The sequence below is a fragment of the Morone saxatilis genome, unplaced genomic scaffold (genome assembly GCF_004916995.1).
Source record: "Morone saxatilis isolate NCDOM2014 unplaced genomic scaffold, NCSU_SB_2.0 Contig7, whole genome shotgun sequence".
Taxonomy (NCBI): Eukaryota; Metazoa; Chordata; class Actinopteri; family Moronidae; genus Morone; species Morone saxatilis.
In genome coordinates this window covers 18,253,315-18,264,351 of record NW_023340246.1, presented here as the reverse complement: position 1 = coordinate 18,264,351, position 11,037 = coordinate 18,253,315, and the positions used below count along the sequence as shown (strand labels likewise).

Below are 11,037 nucleotides of genomic sequence, written 5' to 3'. Positions count from 1 at the left end.
CAGCATGGGAGAAGCAGTGATTTTTAATATGAACCATGATAATAGACACGTTTTAATCAATAGGATTCGCGCAGTTTAAGAAACCTGGATATGATACCTGGATTACTCCTATAGAAACCAGGGAACTCTAGTATGTATACACCTCACTGTGGTGTTCTGAACACTGGCTCTTGGTACAGAACAATGGAGAATGGCTTTAATACTGTCATAGTAATATTGTTTATTGTTTTGTTTTTGAGTGTATTTTATATCCCCTTGTCTGTGGTGGTGGAGAGGAAGGTCGTATGTCTTCCTCAATGATGTTTTTAGTTGTTGCAACGCCTCCTGGATCCACTTTCTTCACATATATTTTATAATCTTCATATATCATAAAATGTGTAATCAGAACATCTATTGCATGTCCATCCATCTGGGAGAGGGATACCTTCTCTGTGGCGTTTCCTAGGATGACTTGATTTTACTTTGTGAATTGCTTTTTTATGTTCAGATACTCTTATTTTGAAATTACATTGTGTTTAACTAACGTAAGCCTTCCCAAGAAAACAGATGAGCGTGTAAATTATCAACAATAAAATAGCGAACCTGTGAGTATCTGTCAGCACTGCTAATTAACATGTATGCAAAGAAGGGATGGGGTCACTGTATGCAGGTCTCTTGACAGTCAAGGCAGCACACAACCTCAGGGTTTCCTACATAACTCGCCACCCACAGTGTTACTAAACCCTCCCGTTGGGCCTCATGGTGACTCTCTGCATTACAGCACATCTATGTCACAATACGCTGGGACGTCACCACCAACCTCCAGCACCACCTCCCCTCCCTTCATAAGGGCCGATGAGTCCAAGCCTGAGCAGTGAGTCGGATAGGCATTAAATCAAAAGTATGTACAGTATATGCAGTATAGTCAAGGCATCAAGAATCAGCCTCTTTTATCAAACATTTGTACAATTTGAAAGAACTCATTTCTCAACAAGATGTTTTTGGGGGAAGGTGGATTGGAGGAGGCTTTGTGAAGGGATGGATTGAATCTGTCTTCTCTTCCCCTCTGACAGGTCTACAGTCGCGCAGAGGAAATGAGGCCTCTCAATCTGAGTGACAAAGTTCTTGAATTCATCACAATAATGGGTGATGATGATTCATGCATTTCAGATAGGAGCACCAAATTGGCATAAGTGACAATGGAGACACCGTCCCTAGAGTGTACACGTTGTCCAGACAGACGGATATGTGTGAGAATGGACATTAATAAGCTTATTTCATTCAGCAGATCCTCCATCCGTGGCGGGGTTTTTTTGCATTCAGCCATTCAGCTTCTCCTTTAGAGACTTGGCAGGACTGCATGCAAAGTTGACGTCTTTAAGTTTGCTTTGATAAACATCGAACAGTTAATGACCTCAGATATTTTTGTGTGTTTGTGTGAAGGTGTTTGTATGTGTCCACCCATGGATTTATGACAGTATGTTGGGAGTCTAACACACTTGGCAGAATCTCTTTGGAAAGATATTCAACAAAACAGCAATCTGCTTGTTTGATAAACTTGTGCTGTATCTTGCTCTATGAACTTAATATCTAAACTTTGACATCTGAAATTATTTAGATTATAAAATTTGCTATCAAAAGACAAATGTTTAATTTAAGCATTCTCTGTATTTTCAGTATTTCAATAAAACATCCCCTTTCTTCCAGTTGTCTTTGTCACTCCATCTCCATCACCTCCACACCTCTTGTTCTTTTTTGGCAGGATCATATTTACCTCCTCTGCAGTTCTTTTGTTGCGGTCTGTCTTTTTGGCGAGCGGTGGTTAGGGTTTGGAATTCTAGGTCCATCTGTGGGACCTAACTCGTTTTCCAGATAAACCATTAAATCAAGTCTTCAAGTGAAAGATAGTGGAACTCTGGCTGATGAATTTGATATAAGACAGGGAACGAAAGAACGGTAGGAAATTGGTATTCCTCCATTTAATTAATTGAAATGAATTGCTAGTGTAACTTACAGAGTATTTTAGTCAGTGCACAGCAGGTCAGCTGACCATGCAAAATTTGAAAATTTGTCAACAGGCAAATTCAGCGTAAATGGAGTGTAAAGTTTCCAATAGCAAATGAATGATGAATTGCTCAATAAAATCGAGCTTTTCATTCAAGCAAATTCCAACTTTCCTATTTTTTTGGTACCAAATTATATTTGTCTTTCCAGCAAATTTCATAGAACAATATTTGGAGATCACAGGACTAGAAAGTAGTGGGCTGTTAAACTGATTTTCACATCCAACTTTCTTGGGACTGTCAAAAGATTTTGAGCACACTGCATAACTGACGTTTTTCAGACTCTTTACACCGCATACCACCTGCACTGCAAAAAGGCAAAGGTTAAAATACAGTAGCGCAGGCCGATCCAACAGACAGTTCCCACAGGAAGCAGGTTTATTCCTAATTAGAAGATTATTTATTATTGACTGTTGCTGAATAATGAATGGAACCAGTTCAATTAAGAACCAGAGCTTATTTGGTGGGAATGGTGGTACTCCTGGTCCACACTTCTCTTCCCAGTACTTCCTGTTTGGAGCCACGATTGCAGTGTTTTCGAACCATTAAATCTGACCTCTGCTTACTATCTTGCCATCACAGTTTATGGATGTATGTGTGCGCCACGTGCATGAATGTGACTACATAGCAGAAAGATGCTGATACAAAATATTCCAGGAAACGCAAATCTCATGGTATTTTCAATCAAAATTGTGTAGTATGTTGATGGTATTATGTTTTTAAATGTAGTTATTTCATTAAAAATATATATTTCAGAGGTGTACCACTAGTGGAAGCTCCACCAGAACCAGTGTTCAAAGACAAACAAACTCAAAGCAGCAATTGTGAATGCTATTCATCCAGCTCAGTTCCGGGTTTCAATAACAATGGCTTTGGGCCCACAAGATAATGAGATCGATCATTAAGATCTCATTGTTACTTTTGTAGTTAGTTACACAGTAGTTCCCTGCCTCAAGGACAAGTCTCTCTGTGATTTCTTCAAGGACCATAGCAGAAGACTTGGCATAGAGTTCCCGTTATGATCTGCAGTTTCCCACAATGCCATTGGATATGTGTAACAGAGAGGAACCAGTCACTGTGGGAATGATCTCACCTGAAACATAAATCTCACTATATCAATTGATTGTAGTTTTACTTTTCTCCATCTGGACTTTTGGAAAACACTGAATTGCAGTAAATGAGTGTTCTTCCAAAAAAGTTCACATCTGTTTTGATGAATATTTGTTGCATTAAGTGATAGCACAGCACCTCCTGAATCAAGTCACTGATCTTGAGACTAGAAACCCCTGACATGCCAGGGTTCACCCTCAGACCAGCCAGTAATTCGTTTTATTTGAGTTCCTAAAGTCCAACTTCTTTCATTTGGGAACTTCTTCAGTAAAAAGCTCAATGTTTAAAAGAAACTGCCACTTTTAAGTCAAATCGGTATCTATCTTTAAACTGCATTTTTAAATGTGTTTTGTCTTGTTTCCAACTAATTTACTTGTACTTACTACTATGACATTTTTTAATAGTTTTTTTTCCTTTGTTCTTCTTGTATATTGTATTTTGACTAGTTTTCATATGCTCAATAACGCCTTTTGTAACTCCTTTTAGAGAGTTCTTGTCATTCTTTAAAAATAAAAGTGTTAAAAATGTTTAGCACTGATGTTTTCAGAAGCTACTCCAAAAGCAGACGATGATGAAAGATGGTGATCATCATCATGTACTGTAGTAATTGATATAGGTTGATCGATGACTCACTGCATGTGAGTCACTGAGTTAAAGGCTTTTAGTCTGTATCCTGGAAGCATATTGGATAAAGCATAAAAACAGTAATAAAAGTTAAAATAATATAATTTACATTCATGTATATGTCATACAGATTTTACTTTTTTCAATATGTATTTCATAAATAAAAGTTTATCCAACTCTAATGATTTCATTTGAATCCTCTTTTAATCCAAGTATCAGGTTTTATACATCACCAGTGTGCAGAATATGTCTAATAAAATATATCTATATAATCATGTATATCACAGTGACTCATTCACAAGCACACACTGAGTGAGTCATCTATCACTTTGTATCAGTTACTCCAGTTTTCCTTCTCTCTCCCTCTCTTTTCTCTTTATTACATTACAGAGCATGCCCAGTCACAGTGTGACTCAACCACACAGTCACAGGACACCACCACCTGGTGAAAGTATGCTGCTTACAATGCTTAACACTACAAGCTGATACTTTCTTTCAACCCTCTTTATCCTATTTAGAATTTAAGTTGTATATAAACACTTAATAACTGCTTAAAACATACTTTGATATAGTTCTAAGCATGTATAAGAATGTTTAGGTGTGTGTTTCGTAATGTGTCAACAGCTCCTCATATAAATGATCCCTTAACTATTATTACTGTATTAATATTTATTTAATGCTTCATGTAGCTGTAGCTGTCATCATTATACATTCTGTATATGATATCAGAGTTTGATGGAAGTTTGGAAGTTTGTTTTGGGGGAAATTATTGCGTGTATTTTTTAATGCAGGTTTTCTCCTGTATTATTAATATTTTCTTTAGTAAATTGCAGCTTCCTCCCCACAATATTGTCAAGTCATATAACACTGCTGAATTGGTATAATTTATTTTGGCATTAATTGCTAAAAGTGCACTACAGTAACTGATTTGACAACAACAACTTATGAACACAACATTGACATATCATCACCTTTTACATCAATATGGCGAACTACAGAGCAGCCTAATATTTACTCTCCTTTTAGCTCTGTGTTTGGTCTCTGCCAACTCCTAAGAGAAATATCTGGTTCTTTAGCCGCTTTAGTTTTCACCAGGTAGTGACTAACTGTGTCTGTCTGCCATTGTGCTGAGCAGGTACTGAAAACTGTTGGCTGCTGCAGTTGAAAACAGATGTAGGAGTGAACGTTGCAGCTGGACAGCAAAGTTGAGGGGAGCTGTACATTTGGGTGATACATCTTTGTCAGTACGAGCAACCCTTTCACACATTCTCATCTGATACACTCATATTATAGAGGTGTTGGTTATAGCTGCTTTAATTTGTTTATGGTTCTAATAGTTTTCAAAAATCTGCCAAAGTTTTAAATTGTTTATAAATGTCCTGAAAATTGCTTAATGCTTCACATGCATAACTGCATACATGCACATACAGTTTAAATTATGTTTCAAGCTGGTATTGAACTGCAACTAGTTTTTCATCATCATTAAGGACATATAACAATATTTTTTTACCATAAATCTTGTTTAAAAAAGCTTTTAATACAGTGAAACCTTTGAATGTTCATTGTTCACACTGTAGAATCTACATGTAAACCCAGTATGGAAGGACTCTGGCAGCCTATCTGTAACATTAAGGAGGCCCTTTTGGAAGAAATGGATTATAATATTCATAGGTATATTTTCATTAGTGTATATTCACCTGTTAGTGTCCAACCTTATGAGCCTTTAATAACAGAGGCAACAGATCCTTCTCTGCGTAGTCCACCATGTTGAACCACCATGTTTCTACAGTAGCCAAGAGTGGACAAACCAAACACTAACTCTGCATAGGCCCTTTCATGTTTTTCATTACCACCACAGTTTCTCCTATATGCTTGAAAGGCTGATCTGTATTTCAAATGGTTGCAATCTGCAACTTCACTGCTAGATGTCACTGAGACCTACATACTAGTCCTTTAAGTTAATCTAGTTTTAAACTCTGCTGCCGTGCAGGAATGTATATTCACAACCGACACAGGATTTGTGGAAAAGTGGAGAAAACTGCTCTTAATTAGCATAACACTGTAATAAACATTGTTCTGGCCAAACATCTTTACCAGTAGATTATACAACCGCAGATGTTGAGAACCACAGTGGGAGCCAACATAAACTGTATAGAAACAGAGAGAACATTGTGACAGACGGCAAAAACACTGTCATCATTTGAGCTCATTTCCTTTCTGTGCTTGAGATATAAACTCAAAGCACCCATGGCAGTGTCTGGTCTATACAACATCTGCTTATTCACATTCTTTCATATGCAGTAAAGAATGCATTTCAGGATTAGCTGGCAGTTGGCCTGACATGCAACACAATCTAAAACATCCACGCGATGTCAGAAACAATCCTTATATTCTTTATGTCCAGGATTTATCTGTTACAATGTTCAATCTTAAATTACTGACATCATCCGACTTACATGTAAAAGAGCACCGATTTAGCAGTGCACTCCTATAACACTGTCAGACTCACGATGGACATTTTTTAAACAATGACCAAAACTGCTGCAGCAGAATCAGAGATATCATATTTTATCATTTTATTCTATGTAATACTAAGATGACATTAAAGGTACTTAAGAAGGAAATGAAAGGGGAAAACAAGTTAAGGGTGGACAGACTTTGTGCCATGTTATCGCGCTATAATTGAAACACATTAATAATATAATAATAGTTTATATATAATTTGTACAGATCAATATACAGTACATTTATAACTCTGAATGCATCAACATGCCACAATGTATTGACATGATTTATCCTTGATAGGAATGTTTCCTAAAGTGCTGTTATAACATTCCTGCTGTTATATATATATATATATAGGTGATGAAAATGATATATACACTATGGCATACAGGCAGGCTATATAAATAAGTATGGATTAGATTAACAAACAATCATACATTATAGCTTTGTAGAAGCTAATTATATTAATTAACAGGTAATAAGGTTTTGACTTTTTGTCTATTACTGCTGTGACAATGTGACATAGTTAACTGCAGCCTCTATTCGTAAATTTATCAGTTAGGATTTACTGATAGGTCAGCTCAACCTCACTACAAGGTCTTGGAAATGTTGAAAAAAGGGGTCACTTTTGTTAGTCAGTACAAAGCAGGATGAATGATTATCTGCATTTGACATCAGAAATCTTCAACAGACTTTATCTCCTTGTTCTCAATAGAAAGGAATCCTCAACGAGTTTGTTGCACTCCCCAGTGTTGTGTCATGATTTTTGTCAAGTAAACTGTTCCCCAACTTTCAGCCTACAGTCGTCTTCTCAACCCATGTTTTTCTAACAGGTGTTTTTTCTTTAATCCAAAGTGTTTTCACCCACAGGACTGCAGCTGACTGGATGTTGTGCAATGTACTGTTCTGCATGACAAACCAGAGGAAAGCAGCCATATCTGAGATATATGAACTGGTGAATTTGGCTCCAACTTTCACACCAATCAGATCAGAAGATTTAAACGGATGATAGTGTCCACTCCGGTCTTTTGTCAGAGAAATATGAACTTCTTAAAGGTCTCAGAGTTTTCTCGGAGGATACTTCACCACCATCGCAATCACCACCTCCACCAACACAACACACCCAGTTCTTTTCCTCCACACGCTCTGAGATAACTTCAGAGGAGGACTGTAATCCAATCACTCATGTCCGCACTTGATGGATTGTGACAGATGAATGTGGGCAAAGCATACCAACATATATCAGATGCATCTGGGAAAACAAATAAAAAAACAACAGTAAGGTTGAGGAAAGACATCCTATTAGCTCTCTGCAGAGATAAGGTTTTTAAAAAAAAGTGTGAGTTGAGGTAAAAGTTTCCCAGAGAACAGATGTTATGGACTGCATGACTTGTCTCGTGTCATTTGATCCATACTGCCCTCTAGTGGTGCATCACCAGGTCTTTATTGCAGCCATAGAGCGAGGCCATTATTAAACAATGTTCAGTATTGACCTACATTTTACTGCAGTGTTGCACATAAACATGCAGACATAAAGTGTGATCATTTCAGCGTATATTCCTAGGCAGTTTGTGTGCGTTTACGTGTGTTATTATATTTGTATTATGTATTTTGCTTTAATATTGAACTGAAAAAGTTCTCAAAATAAAATGTTTCATTTTATACAAATTCGTGGATGCCTTTTGGTTATCATACACACTGTATATTCTAGACTAGTGGAGACAAAACATGTGGCACATTTAAAACACACATAATTCATTTATAACAATAGGATAACAAGCAGAGGGGCCAAAGAATATGTTGACAGCTGCATAGAACCTGTGCATGTGACTGAAGAGAAACTATAGTGCGACTGCCAGAGCATTTAACGTTTAGGGTATTAAGTCTGGGAGTAAAATCCCAACAGGAAGGAGAACCAGTGTAGGGCAGTTACTGGGTTGGCCCCTGCAGTGTCCTAAAGAGACCTGACTTTTTCACGAGACATTTTGACATGTCCGAGCAGTAAACACATTTCCGTTTCAGGGTCCTGGTACCGTGCATGCTGGCTCGCTGTCACTGCTTATAGGGACGCACAGAGACGTCATTAATGTTATTAGGAACACTTAGCTTTTCCTGCTATGACAAGTCTAAATGTCTGCTGGGAAAAAAGGTCTACTGGGAGATGTGAAAGGTTCAAACTCATCTTGCACAATGAGCTTAGCCCAGTATCATCAAACAGCCACCCACTCCCTCCCTCTCTCTCTCTCGTGTGGAGGGCAGTGCCTCCTTGTTAGATCTACTGACAGGTCATAAGACCTTACTTCCCCCTCCAACCCCCCCACACTGTGTGGGAAATGTCACCAACAGGTTCGACTGGTTCTGGGATACAAAGTCAGTTAGTTAGGACTACTTTATTTAGTCCAGCCCAGAGAAGCTTGTTGGGGGTTTCTTCATAGGTTTCGTGTGAGATGCAAACTTTTAAAATTACTTAAGATCAACATAATGTATGTCATTATGTCCATGCCCCCCGAGTCTTAGTCAATGGTGATGATCAGTCATGGATTTATGCTTAACCCATTGTAGTCCTCAAAACATGATTAAGGATGACACCTTATGGTACAGACGTTCTTTCACATTCAAAGTTCCTTCTTTCCTTCTCCATGCTTCATATTCTGCCCTTTTGCATCCTTTAACCTAACCAAAACACTGTAAAATACCCAGGCCTAGAAATCAAGTCACATAAGTCATTCAAAAACACTTTATATTTCTTTGTGCAACACATGTTAAAACAACATTAAATACAAAACAGTAAATGTCCTTTGGTCCTCATAAATCTCATAGTTTAGATTTTCAGCTGCATCTTTCAACAGCCGTTACAAGAAACAGACACCCAGTCCTCACCGACATCAACAAACAATCCTTTTAAAGTCACAAGAAGGAATCTGCCTTCCTTCTTCTAAATTCAGGTTTAGCATAGCAGAGAGACAATGATTCTTAATCCTTCCAACTGAAGCCCATTTTTGGACATAAGTAGAGGGATCAGTCATTCTTCTCTCTCTTCTCCCTGCGGGCCTTTCGCTTAAGCTGGAGCGTCTTCAGCTCAGTCATAGTTGAAAAGGTCCTGTACACCCACACCATCTGTCAATGGACAACACAAACATTCACATGGATTGGTGTTGAGTATATATTTGATGTGACATGGATGAGGAGGAACAATCCAGCTTACCACAATGACGACTGTGTTCAGCAGAAGAGGGATAGAGTAGACCAAAGATATGAACATGCCCTTGGAATCAAAGTACTGGAAATTAGAAAACGACCTGCAAAAAAAAAGAGATTTTCTTGATTACTACGTGTGTCCTGTTTTGGAACAACAGAGGCTCTACACACACACACACACACACACACCAAATTAACAAAACAAAATACTGCTGAACAACGGTCTTACTTCCAGTTCATGGCTGCCAGCTCGTTTAGATATTCAGCACTATACACCAGGCCAACTGTGGAGAGAGGTAAGTCTTGTTGAACAAATCCAAACAAGGTATAAAGGATTACATATGTGTCTCATTCAGTCTTTACACACCAATAAGTAGTTGCCTTTCTTGATTTAAAACGCACACAAACATACAAATAACAAATAACTTAAATTAGAAAGTAATACACAGTAGTATTGTATAGTAGTACAATACGTTTCCCTACACTAAGATAAGATATTCCTAGTATAAATATATTATATTAAATAAATAAGTACATTTATGCACTCGTGTGCGTAAAAGAAATGCATGCACTTTTCTGATATTTCAGATCAAAGCAGCACATCACAGATTATATACACAAGCTTTTTAGACTCAACATAGAGTCAGTCTTGCCCATGTACATGTGTGTAAGCATGTAACTGCAGTCGCTATCAACCTGCAGTTTCCATTAAGGGTAATAAGTGTCGTTTTCTTTCTCATTAAACTTACCCATGAGCAGGAAGTGACATATCTGAGCTCTGTAATACCTGCAGGTGAGCACAGTCAGGCACAAACACACAACATGAAACACCAGCAGCCCGATGAGCCAAGGCTCCGACCACTGCACCTACGAACAGTCACACATAAAAAAGCACATTCATTAAGCAGCTGTGCCTGATTATTGAGCCCAAATATTACTTCTCCGAGTGGGCAGCCATAGTTAGTTAAAGATAATCGGTCTATTAGACATGATAGATAGCCACCTAGCTCCTCGTCAGGTTAGGGACTTTCAACTTACAGACATGAGAAACGTCCATATCGATGTGATTCTTAAATTGCTGAAGCCGTCGATGGGGATAGAGCTGATGTTCTCTGCTTTCTGCTCCGGCATTGTACTGAAACTCGCTCAGCCTCGGTGCTGATGTCTGATGTAAACAAGTCCAGACTGCTACGGAAGGGAAATCTTTCTAGCACTTAACCGGATGTTGGGGGGATTCTCTTCCGGTGGCAGAACTTCACTCACAGTAAAAAAAAAACAATGTCCAGAGTCCAGAAGTAGTCAGACCTGTAGTGTGTCTTTATGTTACAAACTCGAAAAAGAAACAGTCGTATTTGTCGTTCAGCTTTCCCGTCGACGAAAATAAAAAAAAAGACGCGTATTTTCTCTATTAAAAGATACGATGGAGTATTAGGGCCAGGGACATTTGGGAAATTACGAGAATAAAGTCGTAATATTACGAGAATAAAGTCGTAATATTACAAGAATAAAGTCATAATATTACGAGAATAAAGACGTAATATTACAAGAATAAAGACAT

The 11,037-nt window shown here is 38.0% G+C and overlaps 1 protein-coding gene across 1 annotated transcript; it reads right to left on the bottom strand.

Annotated features, from left to right (window-relative positions):
• Positions 1-9,003: 9,003 nt before the first annotated feature.
• tmem18 (transmembrane protein 18) lies at positions 9,004-10,718 on the bottom strand. Its single transcript, XM_035678764.1, has 5 exons — positions 10,518-10,718; positions 10,229-10,346; positions 9,709-9,763; positions 9,487-9,580; positions 9,004-9,398 (listed from the first exon to the last, which is right to left on the bottom strand). Exons 1-5 carry the CDS (start codon positions 10,608-10,610, stop codon positions 9,300-9,302), a joined length of 459 nt encoding a protein of 152 aa, XP_035534657.1. The 5' UTR covers positions 10,611-10,718; the 3' UTR covers positions 9,004-9,299.
• Positions 10,719-11,037: the final 319 nt, after the last annotated feature.

What these genes read in the sequence shown, in the direction of transcription:
- tmem18 (XM_035678764.1), bottom strand. Translation starts at nt 10,610, where the DNA reads ATGCCGGAGCAGAAAGCAGAGAACATCAGCTCTATCCCCATCGACGGC. An exon ending in CTGGCAGCCATGAACTGGAA is followed by an intron (nt 9,581 to 9,708) that starts GTAAGACCGTTG and finishes TTTTTTTTGCAG; the next exon opens with GTCGTTTTCTAATTTCCAGT. An exon ending in TGAACACAGTCGTCATTGTG is followed by an intron (nt 9,399 to 9,486) that starts GTAAGCTGGATT and finishes GTCCATTGACAG; the next exon opens with ATGGTGTGGGTGTACAGGAC.